The 24,314-nt window shown below is 58.9% G+C and overlaps 2 protein-coding genes across 3 annotated transcripts; both read left to right on the top strand.

Moving 5' to 3' along the window:
- The first annotated feature begins 1,560 nt into the window (after positions 1-1,560).
- On the top strand, positions 1,561-13,816 carry ADCY6 (adenylate cyclase 6). Its single transcript, XM_079329281.1, has 22 exons — positions 1,561-1,743; positions 2,642-3,476; positions 4,923-5,072; positions 5,162-5,283; positions 5,392-5,503; positions 5,574-5,701; positions 6,270-6,428; positions 6,510-6,651; positions 6,731-6,859; positions 7,312-7,337; positions 7,432-7,579; positions 8,089-8,186; positions 8,260-8,347; positions 8,420-8,536; positions 8,620-8,778; positions 9,713-9,888; positions 9,970-10,002; positions 10,471-10,600; positions 11,054-11,317; positions 12,088-12,292; positions 12,806-12,930; positions 13,013-13,816. Exons 2-22 carry the CDS (start codon positions 2,643-2,645, stop codon positions 13,139-13,141), a joined length of 3,474 nt encoding a protein of 1,157 aa, XP_079185407.1. The 5' UTR covers positions 1,561-1,743; position 2,642; the 3' UTR covers positions 13,142-13,816.
- Positions 13,817-14,433: 617 nt separating this feature from the next.
- CCNT1 (cyclin T1) lies at positions 14,434-24,311 on the top strand. 2 transcript variants are annotated; one of them, XM_079329283.1, is made up of 9 exons: positions 14,447-14,715; positions 15,662-15,743; positions 15,993-16,121; positions 16,897-16,957; positions 18,270-18,332; positions 18,937-18,982; positions 21,758-21,921; positions 22,245-22,315; positions 22,634-24,311. In XM_079329283.1, exons 1-9 carry the CDS (start codon positions 14,543-14,545, stop codon positions 24,011-24,013), a joined length of 2,169 nt encoding a protein of 722 aa, XP_079185409.1. In that variant the 5' UTR covers positions 14,447-14,542; the 3' UTR covers positions 24,014-24,311. The 2 variants fall into 2 exon arrangements, with proteins under 2 accessions (XP_079185410.1, XP_079185409.1); XM_079329284.1 differs by lacking the exons at positions 21,758-21,921; positions 22,634-24,311 and having other exon boundaries at positions 14,434-14,715; positions 22,245-22,292.
- Positions 24,312-24,314: the final 3 nt, after the last annotated feature.

Consider the following 24,314-nt stretch of genomic DNA (forward strand, 5'->3'; position numbering starts at 1 on the left):
CCCTTCCACAGTTTATTTTGCCACCCCCACGCCGGGCCATCATCCCCCCACACGGGGTTACGCCCCCAAAGACCCGCGCGTGGGGCAGGCGGGGCCGTGGGGGGACGCAGCCCACCCACCCCACGCCCCGTGTCCCCGCCGTGCCCACGGTGGCGGCCGGTTCCGGTGCTGCAGCATCACCGGACCGGAGGGGTAGAAGGGGACCGCGGGCCGGGGCTGGACTGGGAGCCCCACGGAGCCCCAGGATGGGCCCCCCCCTCCCCCGCGCGGCGGGACTTCCGCGTGGGGCCGCAGGGACACGGCCCCGCCGGCGGCTCCTAATTAATGATTAATCAGCGCTCCCCGGGGCCCGGCGCCGGGGCGGGGGTGGGGGGGGGTGCGCGGCCCGGCGCCGCCGCTGCGGGGGAGGGAAAGGGGGGGCACGGGGAGGTTCTGCCATGGGGGGAGGGCAGGGCTGGACCCACGGTCACTCGTGGGGTACGGGGGGGAGTGAGGGGGTCCCCTGTGCCAAGCTGGGCATGAGGCTGCCTGGAAATGTGGGGGCATCTGCAAGGTGTGTGCGTGTGCATACAAGGGGGGCTGTGAGTGTGTAAGGAGTGTGTAAGGAGTGTGTAAGGAGTGTGTAAGGGTGAGGGTGCGTGCAGGGGGGCTGTGGTTGTGTGAGGGGTGTGTAACGGGCTGTGTGCACGGACTGTGCCTATGGAGGTGAGGGCGGTGTGTGCAAGGGCTGTGTGTGTGTAAAGCTGTGTGTGCAAGGGGTGAGTTACGTGTGGGTACAAGGGACTGTCTTTGAAGTGTGTGGGGTGTGGATAAGGGGGGCTGTGCGCCCCTGCGAGTGTCTGTGTGTGTGTAAAGGGTGCGTGTGCAAGGGCTGTGTGTGCAAGGCTGTGTGTGCACCTGCAGTGTGTGCACGCTCGCTGTACCTGAGGGGTGCACAGGTGTGTGAACACGGGGATTCGTGTGTTTGCACACAAATATAGAGGGGTTTATGTGTGAGTGCGTAACGGGGCTGCCTGAGTGTGAAAGGGCGTGTAAATGTGCAAGGATGATGTGCATGTGCAATATCCGTGTGTGCAGCGTGGAAAACGCGTGTGCAATGGTTTGTGTTCTGTGTGTGCGTGCAGGGGGTGTGCAAGGCGGTGGGTGCGTGGGTGTGCGGGGGGATTCGTGTGCGTGTGAACACAGATGCGTGTGCAACACGCGCGTGTTGGGTGTGCAAGGGGGGCAGCGGGATGTGCGCGGGGCGGGTGTGCAGGGGGAAGCACTGGGGGCACTGGGGTGGGTGTGCAAGGGGCACACTCGGGGGGGGCTGTGCGGACGCGGGGGGCCCGGGAGGTGCGGACACGGGGGGTCCGGGCGCGCGTGTCCCCGCTGTCCCCGCCATGTCGGTGCGTGTGTTCGTGTCCGTGCGCGTGTGCGCAGCCCCGGGGGTGCGAGTCCGCCCCCACCGCTCCGGGCCGTACCGGGCCGTTCCCGCCGCCGCCGCTGCGCCTTTAAGGCCGCCGGCCGGGAGCGCCCGGGAGCGGATCCGGGCGGGGGGGGGGGGAGGGGGGGCGGGCACCGGCCGGGGCGGGCCGGGGCTGCGCGGCCGCGACCGGGACCGGGGCCGCCACCGCCACCGGGGGCCCGGCCTGGGCGCGGGATGGGGCGGCGGGGACGCGGCGCGGCCGCCGTGTAGGAGCGGGCGGCGGCGGGGCCGTGGAGGGGCGCGGGGCCCCGCGGGCGGCAGCGCCGGAGGCGGAGGTGAGCGGGGCCGCCCGGGCGCACCGGGAGCGGCGGGAGGGGCGGGGGGGGTGGATCGGGGCGGCGGCGGCGTCGAGGATCGGGACCGGGACCGGGATCGGGACTGGGGCTAGAACTGGGATCAGGGCGGAGGGGCGACACCGGGCCGGGCCCCCGGGCGGCGGGAGCGGTGCGGCCCCGGGGGGCTGCGCGGTGCTCGAGGGGGACCGGTGCGGCGGGAGCTGCCGCTGCGGTGGGAACGTCCGGTGCGGCGGCCGGAGGGCGCTGGTGGGTCCCGGTGTACGGGCCGGGCTCGGCGGGGCTCCCGTGCCCGGAGCGGGGAGGGAGGGAGGGAGGCGGCGGCCGCCACCGGGGCCGGCCCTCCCCGGTGGCCGTTTTCCACCGCCGCTCGCCCGGGGCAGGGACCGGCTGCCACGTCCCGGCTGGTTCCCGGTGCCCCGGGGCGGCCGTGCCCGGTACAGCCCGTTGGCCGCCGTTCAAGACAAACAGGGCCGGGACGCCCCGGTCGGTCCCAGCTTTGTCGCAGGTCGCTGCACCGGGAAGGGCGGGCTCGGGGCGGCCTCGGCAGGGCCACGCACTGGGCACCAGGACACTGGGCACCGGGACAACGGGAACCCAACACCGGGGACCCAGCACCGGGATCCCAGAGCTGTGCACCAGGATTCAGGCACCGGGCACCCAGCACCGGGACACTGGGGCACCGCGAACCCAGCACTGGCCGTTCCCACAGGGACCATGGGGGTTGTGGGAGAGCTGGGACTTTGGCTCTGCATCCCCCGGGTTGGTGGTGGGGACATCAGGACATCCTTGCACGGCCTTGCACCCCCGTGGACACCAGGGCCGCTCCTTGGGTGTCAGGGTGGGGGTCCAAGCGCTGACCCCTCCTCGGTGCCCACAGCATGTCGTGGTTCAGCGGCATCCTGGTGCCCAAGGTGGACGAGCGGAAGACGGCATGGGGGGAGCGCAACGGCAAGAAGGGACCCCGGCCCCGAGCTGGCCTCTGTGGCCCCCGCTACATGAGCTGCCTGCAGGACCCTGAGATGGAGCGGGGCGCGGGACCCCCCCGGGGGCTGCGCTGCTCTTGGCAGGAGGATCATTACGGCAAGAAGGGGCCTGCGGGCGACCTGGGACTCAAATCGGTGGATGTGAGCTTGGAGGACGGCGAGGCCAAGGCGCCCAAGGGAGCGGGGGGACATGGGGGGCGGCCATCGGCCGGCGAGTGCTGGCGGCGGCTGCTCCAGGTTTTCCGCTCCAAACGCTTCCAGTCGGCCAAACTGGAGCGGCTTTACCAGCGCTACTTCTTCCAGATGAACCAGAGCAGCCTGACGGTGCTGATGGGAGTGCTGGTGCTGGTTTGTGGGGTGATGCTGCTCTTTCTCTGCCTGCCCGGTGCCCCCCACGTGCCAGCGGCCGCCGCGCTGGCCGGTGCCACGGCCCTGTTCCTGCTCCTCATGGTGCTGTGCAGTCGCAGCGCCTTCCCCCAGGACTACATGTGGGTGGTGAGCTACGTGGTGCTGGGGCTGCTGGCCGGGGTACAGGCGCTGGGCACGGTGGCCGTGGCTCCCCGAAGCGCGGCCGAGGGCGTTTGGTGGAGCGTCTTTTTCATCTACATCACCTACACGCTGCTGCCCGTGCGGATGCGGGCGGCCGTGCTGGCCGGGGTCCTGCTCTCTGCCCTGCACCTCGCCATCTCCTGGCACCGCAACGCTGCCGACCCCTTCCTCTGGAAGCAGGTAGGGACACACCTGGGATGGCCTGAGCCCAAGGGTTCCTGCTCAGCTGCAGGTGGGATCTCCCGTCCCTGAATCCTGCTCTGCAAATTTGGGATTTTTTTTTTGCACTTGGTGTTTCTGCTGGTGGAAAGTTCTAGATGCAGGAGGGGCCTCTTGGCTACCCGGAGATAGGAGGCCTGGAGGGGAGGTCCCATGCTGGGGTCCTCTGGTGGGACTGGGGGTCTTTACAGTGCCAGAGCCCCGGGGGGACATGGGGCCCCTCATCCCAGCACAGACCCACCATTGTGGGCTGCACCAGGAGGAAGGGGCACCCACAAAGCCCCCGTTGTAGGGCTGGCGGAAACCCCCGAGGAGGGACGCAAGTCAAGGGCACCAGGGCAGGGGAGTGGCTGTCACCCAAGGGGGCTGGGACACTGCCAGTGTCCCCTGTCCAGCCCCTCCAAGGTGGTGGGTGCTCCCAGCGGGGTGCTGCTTGCACAGGGGCTGCACAGGGGTCACCCATCCCTAGGGCTGCGTGTTTCCAGCCCCAGCACTCCCCCTCCTTGAGCAGAGCTGTTTGTCACCGTCACCCTCGCCCTGCCTGGCCAGGGCCTGGGCCACGTGCCGTCCCCTCGGGGCACAGGGCGAGGAGCACAATGACATCTGAGGCCAGCAGGGTCACGGGAGGGGCCACCCCCCTGGGTCGGGTTCACCCCTTCAGGGTAGGAGCAATGGGGCTCTGGGGGATGCCATGGGGCCGGGGAGGGGGTGGGAGGCCTCTGCTCCCAGTGTCCCAGTGTGCTGGAGTGCTATAAATAGCCCTGGCCCCGGTCCCAGGGGATGGGAATGGGGGGAAACCGCAGCTCCCTCCGCAGTCATCTCCGCTTTCTGACTTCCTCTGCTTCCCGAGGGCGTCCCCATGACCCCATGCTCCAGGCCCCCATGTAACCCCTGGCATCAGGCTCCTGTATCCTCATATCCCCCCTGCTCTGCTTTTCTACATCCCCACATCCCATGTCCTGGGTCTCCAGGTCCTCCATATTCACCCTATGCCTGTCCCCTGTGTCCCCAAGTCCCTTCTGCCACCCGACCTTGTGTCCCTAGCCACTTGTGATCCCCCTACCTTGTGTCCCCAGGTCCCTGCATCCCCTGTTCCCTGCTTTTCCACAGCCCCTTGTCCTTGCAGCCCCCTTGCCTTTTTTTCCATGTCCTTTGGTGCCCCACGTCCCCCCAACCCTGTCCCCTGCGTCTCCATGTCCCTGCATCCTCCCTACCCTGTGTCCCAGAACCCCCATGTCCCCCTGCCTTGAGCCCCCATGTTCCCATACCCACATCCCTCTCTTTGCAGCCCCCCCCTCTTCTCCCTTTTTAGCACCATACCAAAGCCAAGGTTCTGTGGTGCAGAGGAGGGTGGCAGAGCTGGCTGGGGGTGCCCAGTTGGTCACACTGAGCCCACCTCCCCTCCAGCTCAGCGCCAATGCCCTGATTTTCCTCTGCACCAACGTGGTGGGGGTCTGCACCCACTACCCTGCCGAGGTGTCGCAGCGCCAGGCCTTCCAGGAGACCCGTGGCTACATCCAGGCTCGCCTGCACCTGCAGCGGGAGAACCGTCAGCAGGTGGGACAGGGGATCCTGGGGGGGTCCCTGTGCTGGGCTGGGGGTCCATCAGCACCCCAGCCCTGCTGACAGGACTGCTCTGGCCGCAGGAGCGGCTGCTGCTCTCAGTGCTGCCACAGCACGTGGCCATGGAGATGAAGGAGGACATCAACACCAAGAAGGAGGACATGATGTTCCACAAGATCTACATCCAGAAGCATGACAATGTCAGGTACTGTGGGGACAGGGGTGAAGGTGAGGTTTGGGGGAGGCATCACCAGGGGAGGGTGTCTGGGGCAGTGTGTGGGCCATCCCCAGCCTGTGCTCTTCCTCCTGGCAGCATCCTCTTCGCAGACATTGAGGGTTTCACCAGCCTGGCCTCGCAGTGCACGGCCCAGGAGCTGGTGATGACACTCAACGAGCTCTTTGCCCGCTTTGACAAGCTGGCTGCGGTGAGTGGAGGGGCTGGGGGACTTTTGGGGGGTGGTCCTGGAACCCTCCTAACCTGTTTGTGCCCCCCAGGAGAACCACTGCCTGCGCATCAAGATCCTGGGGGACTGCTACTACTGTGTGTCGGGGCTGCCGGAGGCGCGTGGGGACCACGCTCACTGCTGTGTGGAGATGGGCGTTGACATGATCGAGGCCATCTCGTGAGTGGGGCAGAGCCAGGGGCTGGGCCTGTCCCCAGTGCCACCACAGCTTGGGGGACTGCACCTGAGCCCACCCCTTGGGCTGGCGCATCTCCTGTGCCACCACAACCCTGGTGCTGGTGTGTCCCCAGTGCCATCACAGTGTGGGGGTCCATGCTGGCATGTCCCAAGTGCTACCACAACACTGAGGAGCTGTGTCTGGTACTGGTGTGTCCCCCACTGCAGCTTGGGGGGGCTGCAATTTACCCTAGTTTTGGCAAGTCCCAGGTGCTGATGCAGCTTGGGAGATGGCTCCCTTTCCTGGGGTTGGGACATCCCCAGTACTCACCAGTCTGGGTTACAGGGGTGCCATGGGTGGTGCCATGGTGCCTCAGGTGCCTGTGAGTCCAGTGGAGCTTTGGGGTGCCTGGGAATCCTGAAAGACCGTGGGGTGCCTTGGGGTGTCTGGAGATGCCATGGTGCCAATGGGGGGCTGTGATGCTTGCTGCAAGGGTTGCTTGGGGATACCTCAAGGCACCTGGGGGGGCCATGAGCACCTGGGGTGACTCAGTGCTGGTCCCATCTGCAGGCTGGTGCGTGAGGTGACGGGGGTGAACGTGAACATGCGTGTGGGCATCCACAGCGGGCGTGTTCACTGCGGCGTCCTGGGGCTGCGCAAGTGGCAGTTCGATGTCTGGTCCAACGATGTCACCCTTGCCAACCACATGGAAGCGGGTGGCAAAGCTGGGTGAGCTGGGATGGGGGGCTGGGGTCTGGGGTGGGGGCACTGGGCAGGGAGGGCTCAGTACCTTCATCCCCCCATCCCCAGGCGCATCCACATCACCTGGGCAACGCTGCAGTACCTGAATGGGGACTATGAGGTGGAGCCAGGCCACGGGGGCGAACGCAACGCCTACCTCAAGGAGCACAACATCGAGACCTTCCTCATCGTGGGCTGCAGCCAGAAGCGCGTGAGTTGGGGCTCATCCGGGGGGCAGCAGGGGTGTGGGAAAGCTGGGCTCACCCCCTCATGGCCGTGTCCCCCTGCAGAAGGAGGAGAAGGCCATCCTGGCCAAGCTGCAGCGCACTCGGGCCAACTCCACCGAGGGGCTGGTGCCGCGCTGGGTGCCCGAGCGCTCCTTCTCCCGCACCAAGGACTCCAAGGCCTTCCGGCAGATGGTGAGTCTGGGGAGGGCATCGGGCATGGGGGGCCCTCACCACGCTGCTATCAGCCTCTCACTACCCTTCCGTGGCTGTGGGTGGCTTCCCCAGCCTTGCACACAGTCCTTGTGGCTTCCTCCTGCTGCCCGCAGGCCTCAGGGAGTTCCTGCGTGGCCCCTGGTGCTCAGCAGATCTTGGAGATGCTCCTTGTTCTCACCAGTCCTGGGCACCCTCAGGGGTCTCCCATCCTCATTGGTGTTAGACATCCCTCCCTCCTCCCTTTGCACACCCTTGAGATCCTCTTGTCCTTGCCAAGAATCCTTGGGGACCCCTCCCTGCCCCATTTACCCCTGGAACTCTGTCCCCCATCCTGGGTGACCCTGGGGGATGTCCCATGTCCTTGTCATTCATGAGGGTCACCCCATCTGTGCCAGTGTCTCTGACACCTCCGTCTCCCTTGTGTCTCCCAGGGCATCGATGACTCCAGTAAGAACAAGTAAGTGTTCCCATGCTGCTGGGGGGGTTGTGACCAGCCCCTCCCTGGGACAGAGCTGGGAGCCTGGGAGGGTGCTGACCCCCCCATTCCCCAGCCGTGGTGCTCAGGAGGCCCTGAACCCCGAGGATGAGGTGGATGAGTTCCTGAGCCGGGCCATCGATGCCCGCAGCATCGACCAGCTCCGCAAGGACCACGTCAAGAAGTTCCTGCTCACCTTCCAGACCCCTGAGCTGGAGAAGAAGGTTGGGGAACCCTCTGTTGCCTTTGTTCTGGACCCACCATTCTGACTGTCTCTTGAAGTCCCCTCTGCCGTGGCCCCATCAGCATCTTTGTCCTCCCATCTTTCCTCCATCCCTTGGAGTTTTCTCTGTGCTGGTTTCATGGTCCCTCCACCTTCTCAACCTCATCCCCTCCATTTCATCCCCTGGGGGCCCTTCCCTGCATCCCATTTCCTGCATCCCTGGAGCCCCCCCATCCCCCTCCATCCCATGCACCAGGGTGCTCCTGTCCCTTTTTTCCCCACCCTCTGGGGTCCACACCTCCATCCCATACCTTGCATCCTCTGGGATGTCCCCAGTCCCCTTTCACCTGCATCCTTTGGGGTCCTCCCATTTCCCTCTATCCTGTCCCCCAGGTTCCCTCCATTCCTCTCTACCCCATTCACTGGTGTCCCCTCACACCTTCCTCCATTTTTCCTCTGGGGTTCCTGGGGTCCCCCCTCTATCCATCCAACCTCTCCCTGTCTCCTCAGTACTCCAAGAAGGTTGATGACCGTTTTGGTGGCTACGTGGCCTGTACCCTCCTTGTCTTCTGCTTCATCTGCTGCCTCCAGATCCTGGTGTTCCCCCAGTAAGTGCCACAGCCCCCCTAAATATCAGCTCTGATCCCCCAACCCCTTGACTCACCTCCCACCTCTCCCCAGCTCCTCGCTGATGCTCGGGGTCTATGTCAGCATCTTCATCCTCCTTGCTGCCATCCTCTTCATCTGTGCCATCTACTCCTGCGTCACTGTGAGTACCTGAGGGCTGGGGGGGTTTCTGGGGGGTTTGGTCATGTCTGACAGTCTCCTTGGTGCCCCCCAGCTCTTTCCCAGCGCGCTGCAGCAGCTCTCCCGTGGCATCGTCCAGTCCCGCGCCCGCAGCACCGCCATCGCTGTCTTCACCATCCTCCTCGTCTTCATCGCTGCCTTCGTCAACATGGTAGGGTCGTGGGGGATTGGGGGGGTTTTTTGGGGGGCTGTGGGGAGCCGCTGGTCACTGGCTCACCCTTCTGGCACCCCCAGTTCTCCTGCAGCCGTGTGGCCCTGCGGGACTGTGCTGCCCGTGAGCTCAATGTCACCCCCGGCTCCGTGGGGCCCTGCCAGCTCCGCGCCCTCAACTTCTCCCTGGGCGCCCCCCTGGGCTCCTGCCACGGTGATGGGCTGGCCTGTGACTTCCCCGAGGTGAGCACTGGGCGTGGGGTCAGGCTCCCACAGGGGTCCCTGCTGCTGCCAAGTCCTCCCTGGGAGCTGGCATTGTGTCCCCCAGGGTTCTGGCACAGTGTCCCCAAACATGCTGGCACAGGGTTCCTGAGGGCACAGCGTGCTGGAATGGGGTCCCTGAAGACACTGTGTCCCTAAGGATGCTGGCACAGGGTCCCAGAGGGTTCAGTGTCCCCCAGAGTGCTGCCACTGAGTCCCCATGGGTGCAGGGTGGCAGCACAGGGTCCCCCCACACACGGGGTGCTGGCACAGGTCGCTCGGGTCCAAGGTCCTCAGCGGGTGCTGGCACTGAGCCCTTGAGGTTCCTGGGTGCTGGCACAGTGTCCCCAGGGGTGCAAGGTCCTTGTGGGCGTGGGGAGGTGCTGCAGGAGTTCCAGGGGTGCTGCAGGGTTCCCAAGGGTGCCACCTAGTGTTCCCAAGGTGCTGCAGGGGTTCCTGGAATGCTCTCTGAGGTTTCTTAGGGTCCCAGCTGGTGTTTCCAAGGTGGCAGAGGGTTCCCCAAGGTGCCATTCAGCATTTCTGGGGTACCATCCATGGTTCCTGGGTGCCATCTGGGTTCCTGGAGTGCTTCAGGAGTCCTGTGGTGCTGGCTGGTGTTCCCAGAGCTTCTGGGGTGCCATGTGGGGTTCTTAGTGTGCTGCAGAGGTTACTGGGGTGCCATCAGGGATTTCCAGGAGTGTCCACCAGCATTCCAGGTGTGCCATCCAGGGTTCCCAGGGTGCCATCCAGCATTCCAGGTGTGCTGTTTAGGGTTCCCAAGGTGTTACAGGGGTTCCTGGGATGCCAGTCCTGCTTCCTGGGGTGCCGTCTGGGGTTCTCAGGGTGCTGCAAAGATCTCAAGGGTGCCATCCAGTGTTCCTGGGGTGCTGCTGCATCCCATAATGTCCCTCCCCAGTACTTCAGCTACAGTGTAGTGCTGAGCCTGCTGGCCTGCTCCGTCTTCCTGCACATCAGTAGTATTGGGAAGCTGCTGCTCATGGTGGCCATTGAGGCCATGTTCCTGCTGCTGGTGGAAGGGCCTCACGCTGCTCTCTTCGACAACGCTGACCTGCTGGTCCTGGCTAATGCCCTGTGAGTGCCCCCAGTGCCCCAGGGTCCCCACCTTGCACCTGTGTCCCCACCCCACTGACCCCTGCTCTGCTGTCCCCACAGGCCCTCCTCCTTCAATGTGACCCAGGGAGAGTGGTGAGTGGGAAACTGGAGCCAGTGGGGACCTGGGTGGAGGGTGGAGGGTGGGCAGAAGCAGGAGGGTGCCTTGGGTTCTGCAGCATTAGGGGATAAGTAAAGCCTCAGGGTCTTTGGTGTGGGTTTAGCTTTGGGGTCTGGGTGTAAATTTGGGGCTTCTTTGGGTGGGTGAGTGGATCTTTGGGGTCTGCCGTGCAGCTTTAGGGTTCCTGGGATGGAAATTTTTGGGGTCTGGGTGCAGTTTTTGATTCTCTTGGGTGAGTGGGTGAATCTTTGGGGTTGGGTGCACATTTGGGGTTCCTCTGGGTAACCGAGTGAAACTTTGGGGTCTGAGTGCAGATTAGGTGTCCCTGGGTGGGTGGAACTTTGGGGTCTGGGTGCATGTTTGGGTATGGGTGCAGTTTGGGATCCCTTTGTGGGCAGGGGCTGGTCCCTCAGCCTGTCTCAGGGCTCCTGGGGGTCCTGCAGCCCAGCAGAGGGGAAGGTGGCCCTGCGCTACGTGACCCCCGTGGTCCTGGCCGTGTTCGCGCTCGCCCTGTACCTGCACGCGCAGCAGGTCGAGTCCACTGCCCGCCTCGACTTCCTCTGGAAGCTCCAGGTACAGCCAAGGTGTGGGGAGCTGGGAACCACCCTTCTCCTGCATCCTGAGACTGGCACCTACCCCCTCCCTGCACCCCAGAACTGAGGGGGTTGTGGGACCAGGGCTTCCTGGGATTGGGGTGACCATGGGGCAGGAATTGACTTTCCTCTGCTCCCTGGGATTAGGAGGACTGTGGGGCTGGAACAAACCTCTCCTTGCACTCTGGGATCAGGGCTGACCCTTCCCTGCAGCCCAGAACTGGGGCAGACACAGGACAGGGACCAATCCAGGGCTGGGATCAACCCCCTCCCCACAATCTGACATGAGGGTGGCTGCAGGGCTGGGACTGACCTTTTCCCTGCACCCCAACACTGAGTGACCATGGGGCTGGGACCACCACCCTCCCCACACCCTGATGCTGGCATGGCTGTGGGGCACTGTGGCAGCTCCCACCTGGCTCTGTACCCACAGGCAACAGGTGAGAAAGAGGAGATGGAGGAGCTCCAGGCCTACAACCGGCGGCTGCTGCACAACATCCTGCCCAAAGATGTGGCTGCACATTTTCTGGCACGGGAGAGGCGCAATGATGAGCTCTACTACCAGTCCTGCGAGTGTGTGGCCGTCATGTTCGCCTCCATCAGCAACTTCTCTGAGTTCTACGTGGAGCTGGAGGCCAACAATGAGGGTGTGGAGTGCCTGAGGCTGCTCAACGAGATCATCGCTGACTTTGATGAGGTGCTGGGGTGAAGGGGGGTGCAGGAAGGTGAAGTGCACAGGGATGGGGTCCATGGGATGCTGGAGAGGCTGTGGAGGAGCGTGGATGAGGTTGTGGTCCAGGGAGTGTGGTCAGAGGGTGCTGGAAAGTGGGGGTGAGGTACAGGATGTACTTCATCCTTAGAGAAGCCATGGAGCAGCTTTCATGTAGGCACAGGAAAGGGTGCAGGGCATGCTGGAGAGGCTGGAGCAGCATGGATAGGGTGCACAAGGATGTTTTGCATGAAGATGGGGTGCTGGAGAGGCTGTGGAACACCAGGTTTGGGGACAGGATGCAGGAATTTGTGTGCATGGAGTACTGGAGAAGCTGTGGAACACCAGGTTTGGTGACAGAGTTCAGGAGATGGTGTGCATGGGGTGCTGGAGAGGCTATGGAGCACCAGGTTTGGGGAGAAGGTACAGGAATTTGTGTGCATGAGGTGCTGGAGAAGCTGTGGAACACCATGGATGAGGATGGGATGCAGGGGATGCAGACACAGGTTGTGGAAGAGGCTGTGGAGCACCATGAATGAGGTGCAAGAAGATGGGATGCACAAGGTATGGAGAGCCTGCAGAGCACCATGATTGGGGACAGGGTGCAGGAGAGGTTGTGGAGCACAGTGGAGGAGGTTGGGCTGCAGGGAACGTGCTTGTGGGATGCTGGAGAGACCATAGAACAGCATTTGTGGAGCCACAGGGCGGGGTGCAGGATGTTGAAGTGCTGTGGGGGTGACCCCACCCCATCCCCCCAGATCATCAGCGAGCAGAAGTACAGGCAGCTGGAGAAGATCAAGACCATTGGCAGCACCTACATGGCAGCCTCAGGGCTCAACGCGGCCACCTACGACCGCGAGGGCCGCAGCCACATCGCGGCGCTGGCCGACTACGCCATGCACCTCATGGAGCAGATGAAGTACATCAATGAGCACTCCTTCAACAACTTCCAGATGAAGATTGGTGAGCCCTTGCACACCCCTTGCACATCCCTCTGCACCTCCAGCCATCACAGCTTTGTGCCTGGAGGCTCTTCCAGCCCTTTTTTCTGTCTCATTCTCCCGTTTCCCAATCACCTCTTTTTCTCTTTCATACTCTATTTTCTTCTCTCACACCCCTTTTTCCTTTTGCACGCCCTCTTCTCCCCTCCTGCCCTTTTCCACCCCCTTTTTTCCCCCCTCACCTCTTCCTTTTCCCCTCTCCCCTCACCCCACCTTTTCCCCCCTTCATACCTCTCTTTTCTCCATCACTCCCTCCTTTTCCAATCTCACCCCCATCCCTTCTTTTCCCCCTCACCCCTCTTTCCCCCTTTCCCCTCTCACCTCCCCTTTTTCCCCCCTTCACACTCCTCTTTCCCTTTTTACTCTGTCCTTTTCCAATCTCACCCCTCACTCCTCTTTTCCCCTTTCCCCTTCCCTCTCCCCATTTCCCCGAGTATGGGGGGGTCATCCCTGACTTTTACCCGTGTCCCCCCAGGCCTGAACATGGGCCCAGTGGTCGCAGGGGTCATTGGGGCTCGCAAACCCCAATATGACATTTGGGGCAACACCGTCAACGTCTCGAGCCGCATGGACAGCACCGGGGTCCCCGACCGCATCCAGGTCAGTCAGGGGTGGGAGGGGCACAGGACACCCACCCAGAGACCCCCAAAGACCCCCCCTCACCCCAGTGTCCCCCCTCCAGGTGACAACAGACCTGTACCAGGTGCTGGCTGCCAAGGGCTACGTGTTGGAGTGCCGGGGGCTGGTCAAGGTCAAGGGCAAGGGGGAGATGACCACCTACTTCCTCAATGCGGGCCCTGGGGGCAGTTAGGGGGTTCCCCATGGTGTCCCCCCACACCGGGGACTCCGCAAAAAAAAAAAAAAAAAAAAAAAGGAAAAATCCCCAAATCCACATATTTAAAAAAAAAAGGGAGAAATGGACACAAGGGAGATGGTTGGGGGGTGTGGGGAAGGTAACCCTGTGTCCCCCCTCCGCAGGTGTTTTTTTAGGGGGTGTTTCCCAGCCCTGCACCGGGGTGTTTTTTTAGGGGGGGGGTCATGGTAACCCCCATCCCTTTGCTGAAACCCCCCATGTGCCAAAGAGGGGAGATGGGGCCCTCCCAGGAAAGGGACTGCAGGGGGTTTTGGGGGGCGGGGGGTGCCCAGCCCCCTCCATGTGCCAAATTGAAGTGCCGCCTGCGGGGGATGGGGAGGCGCAGGCCCAGCATCTCCGCAGCCCCCTCACCCCCCGGGGGGTCCCAGCTCCCTCCGGGGGGGCTGTGGTGGGGAGGGGGAGGGGTCAGACCCTCCCCCTTTTAAATGCAAAAAAAACCTAATGAAGTGACTTTTTTTTTTTTTCTTTTCTTTTTTTTTTTTTTTTTTTGAAGCAGTTTTTGGGCGGGGGGGCTGAGCCCGGGGGGAGTGTGGGGGGCACTGGCTCCCTCACCCCAGCGCAGACCTGAGGTACTTTGTCCTTCGTGTGTACAGATAAATTATATATAAAACACTTTGGATACGAGCTGTGGCCTGGCCTGTGGGGCGGAGGGCGGCTGGGGGGGCCATAAGGGGATCGCGGTTGGGAGCGGCCCCGGGGTCCCAGGTAGGGGAAAACACCGGGATCCCAGTGAGGAGGGGTCCCGGAGGGGGACACAGCGTGTGAGGCGCTCCTGGTGAGGAGGGGTCTCGGTAAGAAAAAGGGGGTGAGGAGTCAGTTGGGGGGGTACAGGCAACATCTTGAGGTGCGGGAGGCTGCAGGACCCCGGTAAAACCGGATCGTGGAGGGGTGGGGGAATCCCGCTGCCCCGGGGTGAGGGGGGAAACATACCGGAGTTACACACCGAGGTGAGGAGGGGATCTCGGGGTGGAGGGACACACCGGTATCCCGGCGCTCCCCGCCTGTCAGTGCGTAGAATTGCCGGTAAGGGGGAGCAGAGAAGCCGGTGGTGGGGCCACAGGGAGCGCCCCAAGGTGCGGGGTTGTTGCGGGACCCCCTGAAATCCGCGCCCCTCACGGCGTGAGGGGAAGCGCGGGCGGCGCCTCAGCGCGCGGGGCGTGGCCTTTCCCTGATTGGGCGTGGCCTCGCTCAGGCCCCGCCCCCTTAACGGTCCCTCCCTGCTTTGGAACGCTCGCGCCTCCAACGGCTCCCCCCGTGCCCGCCCACCCGACGCTTGACGTCAGCGCGCCGCCGCGCTGCGTGCGCACGCCGCGTCCCCCGCGCGGGCGCAGAGCCGCCATGGAGGCCTCGGCGGGCGGCGGCGGCGCCGGGCCCGGGCGCCGCTGGTACTTCAGCCGCGAGCAGCTGGAGCGGAGCCCATCCCGTCGCGCCGGCCTCGACCCCGACAAGGAGCTCTCGTACCGACAGCAGGCGGCCAACCTGCTGCAGGACATGGGGCAGCGCCTCAACGTGTATCCGGCCGCGCTAGGCCGCGCTAGGCCGCGGGTGGGAGTGGGGCGGAGCGGGCGGAGCGGGGAGGGGGGAGAACGGGGAGCGGCTGAGGGGAGAGCCGGGAGCCGCTGCGGGGAGCGATTCGGGGAGAGCCGAGTCTTGTGGGGAGCGAGGAGAGCCCGGCCCCGGCACGGGGCGATCAGGGCTGGGATATCGGGAAGGCCTCAGCCGGCTGTGGGAGCGGCCGAAGCCGAGGCCGTTTTTGCCTCGGGAAATGCCGGTTCGGGCTGAGGGAAAGCTCTGCCCGCCTGTTGGAAAGGCTCGGGAAAGCTCTGCCGGGAGCGCCCTGCCCGTTTTGGGCTCGAGGAGATTCCGGGAGGGGGAAAAAGGCAGTTCTGGGGTGCAGGGAAGGGAAAACACGGCCAGACCGGGAGCAGGGAGAGCCGAGCCCGTTTGGAAAGGGCGGAAATCCCGTTTTTCGCGAGCATGGAAAGCCGTGCTGGTGTGTGGCGAGAGCCGAGCGCATTTTGGGATTGAGGAAATCCGGTTAGAGGTGTGGAAAAAAACTGTGCTGGGGTGTTGTGAGTGCTCAGGAAAGCCAAGCCTGTTTTAGGAGCAAAAAAATCACAAAAAGGATTTTACAGGCTGGGAGAGCTGTGCCAGGTTGTCAGAAAGGACCGTGCAGGGAGCAGGAAGAGCTGAACCAGTTTGGGGTGGAGGTGACCCCATTTTGGGAGCAGGGAGAGCTCCCCTGGGGTGTCAGGAAAGTTTGGCTTGGGAATGGGGAGCGCTGAGCCTGTTCTGGGATTGAGGAGAGGCTGTTTCAGGAGCAGGGAGAGCTGTGCTGGGATGCAGGAATGAGGAGAGCCTGTCCCATCCTGCTGCTGTTGCTGTGTGGGCTCTGTTCCAGTGGCTCCCCTGGGCCTGCCCAGGGCTCTCTGTGCTTTTCCTTAACCCTGTTCCCAGCTCCCAGCTCACCATCAACACAGCCATTGTGTACATGCATCGTTTCTACATGGTGCAATCCTTCACCCAGTTCCACAGGAATGTAAGTGTTGGGCTCTGGGGGGGTGGGGGGTGCTGGGAACCCCCCAAATCCACTCCTGCTGCTGTGTGGGCAGGGGATCCTCCTTGGAAGCAAGTTTGGGAGGGTAGAGGGACTCTTTTCTCTCTCCTGGTGGTGGCCAGACCTGAACAGCCTTCATTGCCTGATGGAATATTGAGAATCCGCCTGATTTATTTGCTTTAATCTTGATTTTAGTGGTTTTTTAAGTAAACAGAGCATTTTCCTCCACAGTCAGTGGTGCCAGCAGCACTTTTCCTGGCAGCCAAGGTGGAGGAGCAGCCCCGAAAGCTGGAGCATGTCATCAAGGTGGCACATGCCTGTCTGCACCCCCAGGAGCCTCTGCTGGACACCAAGAGTGAGGTAAGTGTGGGGATGGAGCTTTGGGATGTGCTGTGAGCTCTGGAGGCCCCAGGAGCAGGAATGGCCTCTGGAATTGTGTGGCTTCAGCAGCTCTTTGACCCTCCCGAGGTGCTCAGGGGCAACTTTTCATCCAAACTCTCCTTCTGCAGAGAGATTTGGGCTTCTCTGCTCTGTGCAAAGTCTTTTCTCCTCTGCTGCACACCTGGATCCAGGTGTGCTCTGTGCCAGTGTCCCTGGAGTGCTGCTGAGGAGGGTGTGGAGCAGAGGAGAAGTTTGTCCTGACACCTCTCAGTGGGTTAAAAACATTGCTGATCCCTCATTTCTCCAGACAGCCCCTTGTACCTGGAGCTGAGCAGTGGGTACTGCTGGAAGGGACAGCTTTTTCCAGGGAAACTCAAAGAAAATAAAAAAATAAAAATAAAAAGGCAGGAAAAGCAACTGATTCCTGCATTGCTCATATGGGGGGACCAGCACCCAGGCCCCCCCAAAACACTCTGATCCCTCTTTCTTGGAATCTCCAGATGGTTTGGGTTGGAAGGACCTTAAACCCCATCCCATTCCACCCCCCTGCTGTGGGCAGGGACATTTTGCACCAGCCCAGTTTGCTCTGAGCTCCATCCAGCCTGGCCTTGAACACTTCCAGGGAATCTATGCCAGTCTCCCCCCCGTGCAGGGAGCTTCCCAATTTTGTCCTGGACAGAGAAGGGTGTTAGGAATGTGCAGGCTTGATCCAAGTGCCTCTCCATGAGTAACCTGCCTGTCCTCTCAACCCCAGGCTTACCTGCAACAAGCCCAAGACCTGGTCATTCTAGAGAGCATAATCCTACAGACCCTGGGTAAGTTCCTCGAAGCGACCGGACCAGTCCCAGAGCCAGGAGAATTCCACAGGCTGCAGAGCCTCACCCTTTCCACAGAGTTCACACAACAAACCCTGGTTTTTAGCCCAATTCCTGTTTTAACATGAATTTTTCAGGTGTAATTTATGCCAGGCTCAATGCTGAGAGATTTAAGTGTGGTTTGTGTTTTTGGTGGTTTTTTTTTGTTTGTTTGTTTTTTGGGGTTTTTTTTTTCCCCTAAAAAATTACAAAGCTGGATTTGTGCTACTTGGACACCAGTCCTTTTCCTGGATTGTGCTTTCTGGCTCAGTTGTAGAATCATGGAATTCATGGTTTGGATTTGAGAGGACCTTAAAGACCATCTAATTCCAGGCCATAATGCTCCAGTTCTGTTGCAGGAAGCAGTTTGTACTGAGAGATGTCTTTAAAAATGGGTTAAAAGTGAATATTTTATCAAATAATTACATGGAGGGGAAAATCCCCATAACACAATAAACCAGGATCAGTTGCTGGGTGTTTTTGGAAGTGGGAGTCTCCACACAGGGCTGTGGCTGGTGGAGCTGGTGGCCTGTTTCTTTATCAAATGTCTTGTTAAAAGTTGTGTTCACTAACAAATATTCTATTTCAGAGGCAGTTTGTAGGTAGATTTTCCCTCCAAAAAAGCAGGATTTGATATTCCTAACTGGATTCAGAGCAGATGCTCCATGTCCCTCCTTCAGAAGGGGCAAAGGTGTCATGGCTACAAGCCTGTGGCTAAACCAAGCCCAGTTCTGCAACCTCCCAGTTCTCCAGAGACATTTTTAAACACCCCAGTTCTCCCAGACCATTCTACAGATCTGCTGTGCACATGGACCAATTGGAATTCTTTTTTTCCCCCTTTCAAACATAATTCCCAAACTGAGGAGGAAGTGGGAGCAAGGATTAAACTCAGTTGTCCTCAATGCTTTAGACCCATTCAAAGGGAAAACAATCTGCTTCCTCTCAGCTTTTTGGGTGAGAGAAATCCCTTGGAGCACATGCCATTGTCTTTGCCTTCCTCCCAGCTGCTTCAAGAGGCTTTGTCATGCTATTTTTAAAATCCTTTAATAGTTGTTTTGTTTCCAGTGAGGCCTTTCAGAAGCTGGGAGGTCTGGCAGCACCAGAGACCTTCTGGGTTTGTAGCTGGAGAACTTGAGGCTTCTGGATACAGGAAAAAAGGGCTCCTCTATTCCTGCCTGGCTCCAAGCAGGGCTGTAGGAGGGAAGGGGTGCAGGAAATGTGGATCCAGGGCTGTGCTGCTGGTTCTGATGGTTCTTTATCTGTGTCCTTCCAGGCTTTGAGATCACTATTGACCATCCTCACACCCATGTGGTGAAGTGCACTCAGCTTGTCCGAGGTGAGAGGAAAAGATGGGAGGAAAATTTGGGGCAGTGTCCAGCTGGGATTGCTCCAGAGCTTCCCAGAACCCTGGACTGGATTGGGTTGGGTTGGGAGGACAGGGACAACTTCCACTTGCCCAGATTGTTCCAGCTTGGCCTTGGATATTTCTAGGGATGGGGCAGCCATGGCTTCTCTGGGTAATCAGGGCCTCCCTACCCTCACAGGGAGGAATTTCTTCCCAATATCCCATCTAAATCTCACCTTTTCCAAGTGACAAACCATTCCCCCTTGTCCTCCCATCCACAGTCCTACTTCAGGTCTCTTGGAACCTGAAAGGTCACAGTGGGGTCACCCCAGAGACTTTTCCAGCCTGAACAATCCCAAATCTCCCAGGAGAGCTGATCCATCCCTCTGATTCTGAAAATAGAGACAGTTTTAAATGGTTCTGGCTCTTCTGAACCACACAAAGCTCTCAGTGAACAGCAGTTCCCAAAATCCTTGTGGCTGTGGCCTGCTGGTCAATCTGTGGGTGACCCATGGTTCTTGTACTAAAATATGATAACATGAAAATATGCAAATAACATCCTGATTTTTCCTTTCTTTTTGTTTTTGTCTTGCAGCCAGCAAGGATTTGGCACAAACTTCCTATTTCATGGCTACAAACAGGTTATTATTTTATAATTTTATAATTTTGTAATTGATTGATGGTTTATCTGCTGCCTGTGGTCTCAAGAGGCATCACTGAACTTGGGAGCAGCTGGAAATACCAAAGGAAGAGCCTTAACAAAGGGTTCCAGCCATTTTTCCAGCCAGCTGCTGGGTAAAATGAGCTGGAAAATAAGGCAAATTGGATACTCAGGAGCTTCACTGCTTATTTGATAGCAATTTAGTTGTGAAAGTTTAAAAAAAAAAAAAAGGCAAACCAAAAAGATGGATGGGAAAATGAATATATAGTTTTTTCCTTGGCTATTCCTGGGTGTTGGAGTGTTTTCACTCAACAAGGTGCTGTGGAAATTGTCTATGAATATGATCAGCCAGAAAAGGCTGATTTGGGGCATAAATGAGGAAAATCAACCCCAAGTTTTTTGTATGGGTTGTTTTGCCCTTAAATTTTACCTGAAAATTAAAATCAGTCCTGAGTTCTTCATTTGGGTTGTTTTGTCCCTAAATTTTCCCTGGGAAATTAAATCAGCCCTGAATTCTTTCTCTAAAATTTTCACTACCAGCCTGATGCCATCACTTTTGTTGGGATTATTTCTAAATTTAATTTCCTGGATTCTCAACTTCAGACAAATCGTGGAGTTAATATTTTGGAACAGACAAAATCGTGGGCATGGAAAACACCAAATTCTCAGGAAATGATGGTGGGAAAAGTGGTTTAGCTGCCAACAGAGGTGAAGCTGCAGGGCTGGAGATGCCTCCAGGCTCTGTCTGGGAATACCTGGGCATGTGGTTTCCCTTTTCCACCTGGGAGGTGTTCCCTGCTCACCTTCACTGTTTGCTGAAGGTGTTTGGAGCTCCAAAGGGCTCCCTGTGGATTTCCAGCCTCAGGAATGTGGTGTTGGTGATGTTTGGGTAAACACAGCCCTGCAACCTGTTTTAACCCTGCAGCAAGAATTTCAAAGCCATGGGATTAGGAGTTAAAGGTGTAATTGAGGGAAATGCAGGCAGAAAGTGTGAAGAGGAGCCTCAGTTTTGCCTGGGAGAGCCAGTTCTGGGATGAACTGGATTTATCTTTGTGTTCCCTTTGGTTTTGTTCTGGCATTGTTATGGAATAGAGTTGAGGCTCTTTGTTATCCTTGAGTTTGCTCTGCCAAGGCTTTGAGTTTTCTGGGTTTGACTTCCCTGGATAAACCATGAAACTTGAGGTTTTTTTGCTATAGATGCCAAACTTCAGCCTCTCCATTTTTCACTGATGGGAAAATGTTGAACAGGGTGGTGAGGAGATGGTGCCATGTGGGGACTTTGGTTGCAGAATTCCCAAAGGTTTCATTCAAGAGTGGGCAAATCCCACACTCAAGACTTGCTTCTGTGTTTCCTTAAGCTCTGGTGTTCCTGCAGGATCCTCATAGTCCCTCAGTTCTCCTGGTCCTGGTGCTGCCCACACCTCCCAACACTCATGGCCACGTGGAAAATCAATTTATTAATGAAAATATTTGATAGATCACCTGGCTCATGTTCTCCTGAGTCACTCCAGCATAAAGTGTATTTCTAAAAATCCTTTGAGAAAGGATTCTTACACCTTCCAGACCCTTCCTAAAGTTGAAAATGGCAGGTTTGCTCCTTGAATGCCATCTAGGAGTTGTGCTTGGAAACTTCTCCCCAGGGCAGAGGTGGGGGCTGGCAGGTGACCCCAGCACTGACTTTCATCCTTGAAAATTCCAGATTTCCTGTAGCAAACCAAGAATGAACAGAGATGGAGGAAATCCCAACTTTGCTGTAGCAAAATAGGGATGAGCAAAAAACTGTGCAATTTTTTTTTTACAAGAGCAGAGGTGGGGCTGGTCCCCAGTGACTTTCCCCCTTGGAGGGGAATCCTGAATTTCCTGTATCAACACAGGGATAAACAGGGAAAGGGTGGAGGACATCCCAAATTTCCTGTAGCAAAACCAGGATGAGTTTCTCCTCAGAGCAGAGGCAGGCAGGTGACCTCAACACTACTTTTTATCCTTGGGAGAACATCCCAAATTTCCTGTAGTAAAACCAGGATGAATTTCTCCTCAGAGCAGAGGCAGGCAGGTGACCTCAGCAATGCTTTTTCTCCTTGGGAGAACATCCCAAATTTCTTGTAGCAGATGAGTTTCTCCTCAAGGCAGAGGCAGGCAGGTGACCTCAACACTACTTTTTGTCCTTGGGAGAACATCCCAAATTTCCTGTAGTAAAACCAGGATGAGTTTCTCCTCAGAGCAGAGGCAGGCAGGTGACCTCAACACTACTTTTTGTCCTTGGGAGAACATCCCAAATTTCCTGTAGTAAAACCAGGATGAATTTCTCCTCAAGCAAAGGCAGGCAGGTGACCTCAACACTACTTTTCGTCCTTGGGACAACATCCCAAATTTCCTGTAGCAAAACCAGGATGAATTGCAGGCAGGTGACCTCAGCACTACTTTTTCTCCTTTGGAAAACATCCCAAATTTCCTGTAACAAAACCAGGATGACTTTTTCTTCAGAGCACAGGCAGATCCCCAATTGGAAACTCCCAAATTAACCTCTCTTAACAAAAACAGACGGAGTAAAAAAACCAAATTCCCTGTAACCAAACAGACCCGAACAAACGACGCGCTGGCGACTCCCCGCTGTGCTGGAGCGGGATGGAGCTGCCTGTGCCCAGGGTTCCTTCTGGGGAGGTCCAGAGGGCCACATTGCCCCCATTTCCCCCGTGGATCTGCAGCTCAGGCGTGGGAGTTGATGGCTTTTTGTTTTCTCTCCCGGTGACGTCAGCCTGCACCTGACCACCTTCAGCCTGCAGTACACCCCGCCCGTTGTGGCCTGCGTCTGTATCCACCTGGCCTGTAAGTGGTCCAACTGGGAGATCCCAGTCTCCACGGACGGGAAGCACTGGTGGGAATACGTTGATGGCACTGTAACTCTGGAGCTCTTAGATGGTAAGTTTGGGAGTGAGGTGTTTTTTTTTAACCCTGCAAAAAGGCTCTTGAATTATTTTGGCATCGCTGGTCCTGGGTCTGATGTTCCAACACCGCTTCATGGGCTCCAGGAGTTCAGGGCTTGCTGAGGTTTTCCAGGGCAGCAGCAGCAGCTTGTGTAGCACCACAGAGAAATGAGTTTGAATGGGTCAGTGATTCCAGTTGTCAGAATTCCCCTCCTGGTGCAGCTCCATCCCACCAGTAACTCCATGTGGCAGATGAGGGGGTTGTCTTGATGGACTGGGGCTGCTCTGACCCTCCCGCTTGGCTTTGTGTCTCTGCAGAACTGACTCATGAATTCCTGCAAATCCTTGAGAAAACTCCCAGCCGACTGAAGCGGATCCGGAACTGGCGGGTAAGAACCTCGGGCGTGGGCTGTGATTCCTTGGAGTATCACAGTGCAGCACAGCAAGGGAGGGAGTTGTTTGTGCAATTGGGACGTTGTGTGGTGTTTGTGGTGCTCGAGTTCATCTGTTGTGAATTAACTTGTACAGAACTTTGGTTTTCCAGCTGCATTAGCAGCCCTGCTTGCAAGGGTTGGGAATTTTCCCACAAGGAGGGATGGGAGCAAAGTGGATCTGTCTCTAAAGAAGACCTTGCACTATCCTGGTGAGCTGCTTGGATGAAACCAGCAACACCCCAAGTAAACACCCACTGATTTCTTTAATTCCAGGCCTCTCAAGCAGCCAGGAAATCCAAGACCGACGACCACGGCGATGACGAGAGCCTGTCAGAGCAGACAATCCTCAACATGATCTCCAGGAACAACAGCTCGGACATGAACATCGCTGGGCTCATGAGCATGTCCACATCCTCCACGGCCGGGGCGGGGCCGGCGCCGCCAGCCTCGGCCGATTCCCCCGGGGAGCCGAGCGCTGCCGATCCATCCCAGGCCGATCACTGGCATCCCCCGGCCAAGCTGGACATCCACAGGACTAGCGAGAGCACCTCTGCTGCTGCTGAGCACCCACAGCAGGATGGTGCTGCCTACCCCAAGCAGAGCACCAAGAACGCACCCTCAGCCAAGGTGTCCCTCAAGGAATACCGGGCTAAGCACGCCGAGGAATTGGCGGCGCAGAAGCGGCAGCTGGAAAACATGGAGGCAAACGTGCGCTCCCAGTACGCCTACGCCGCACAGAACCTGCTGGTGCAGCAGCAGCGGGAGAGGGAAGGGCAGCAGGACAGCAACCCCTCCCCAATCGTCCTGAAAATCCCCATGGCGGGGCCGGAGAACCCCGAGCGCCCGCCCGGCGCCGACAAGGGTGACAAAGCTCTCAAGATGAGGATGCCGGCGGTGGGGGGAGGCGGGGAGAGGCCGGTCCCCTCCAAGCAGGAGGAGATCAAGATGAGGATTAAGGTGCCAGGTCCCGGAGACAGACACAGCTCCGCAGATGAGAGCGGAGGGAAGAGCCGGGAGTACAAAGAGAAGCACAAGGGCCACTCATCCAACCACCACCATCACCACCACAACCACCACTCGCACAAACACTTGCACGCCCAGCTCGGCGCCGGCCCCAGCACCGCGGCCAAGCGCCCGGGGGACTCCAAACACGGCGCCCAACCTGGTGCCAGCGCCGCCCCCCACAAGGGTTACGGGCCTCTCGCCCCCACCCGTAAAAGACCCGTGCCCGAGGAGCCCCCGGCCGTGCCCCACGAGCACCAGCCCAAGGTGGGCAAAGTCTCCAAGGGCCCCGGGGTGCCGTTTCCTTACGCCCACCTTCCCGGGGCTGCCCATCTCCCCGGGCACAGCTCGGATTTATCCCAGCCCAGCAAAGCTCGGGGCGCTCACAAATCGGACAAGGGGCCTTCGGGGGCCAACGGGCACAACGTCAGCCAGGCCAGTGACTATCAGGACACGGTGAACATGCTGCACTCGCTGCTGAGCGCGCAGGGCATGCAGCCCACCCAGCCCCCCGCCTTCGAATTCCACTCGTACGAGCTCCTGAACCCCCGGGCTTCCAGCGGCTCCAGAGCTGCCACCAACACGGACAAGCCCCGACCGCCCCCCCTGCCCTCGGAACCGCCCCCCCCGCTGCCTCCCCTCCCCAAATAACCCCCTTTTTACTACTGAGTCTGGAGCCCAAGCCCAAACCTGCAGGGCTTTTCTAAGGGCTTTTTGATCTCCACTGCCTCATGAAGAACTTATTTTATTATAATATAACTTTTATTATTGATATTTAGTTGTTAAAGCTGTGAAAGGATAAGGAACCCTTTCTCTATTCCTCCCTTTCCCCCATAGGCTCCCAGTTAGTGTTGGGCTTTGACCCCCCTCTGGGGAACATGGGGGATATTTAAAAATATGTCACAGAAAATTTAAGATGTTTTACAAATAATTTAAGCATTAACTTATATCT

The sequence above is a fragment of the Erithacus rubecula genome (assembly GCF_903797595.1).
Source record: "Erithacus rubecula genome assembly, chromosome: 31".
NCBI lineage: Eukaryota > Metazoa > Chordata > Aves > Passeriformes > Muscicapidae > Erithacus > Erithacus rubecula.

What these genes read in the sequence shown, in the direction of transcription:
- ADCY6 (XM_079329281.1), top strand. Translation starts at nt 2,643, where the DNA reads ATGTCGTGGTTCAGCGGCATCCTGGTGCCCAAGGTGGACGAGCGGAAG. An exon ending in CCATCTACTCCTGCGTCACT is followed by an intron (nt 8,348 to 8,419) that starts GTGAGTACCTGA and finishes GGTGCCCCCCAG; the next exon opens with CTCTTTCCCAGCGCGCTGCA. An exon ending in ACTTCCTCTGGAAGCTCCAG is followed by an intron (nt 10,601 to 11,053) that starts GTACAGCCAAGG and finishes CTGTACCCACAG; the next exon opens with GCAACAGGTGAGAAAGAGGA.
- CCNT1 (XM_079329283.1), top strand. Translation starts at nt 14,543, where the DNA reads ATGGAGGCCTCGGCGGGCGGCGGCGGCGCCGGGCCCGGGCGCCGCTGG. An exon ending in TCACCCAGTTCCACAGGAAT is followed by an intron (nt 15,744 to 15,992) that starts GTAAGTGTTGGG and finishes TTTCCTCCACAG; the next exon opens with TCAGTGGTGCCAGCAGCACT. An exon ending in CATAATCCTACAGACCCTGG is followed by an intron (nt 16,958 to 18,269) that starts GTAAGTTCCTCG and finishes GTGTCCTTCCAG; the next exon opens with GCTTTGAGATCACTATTGAC.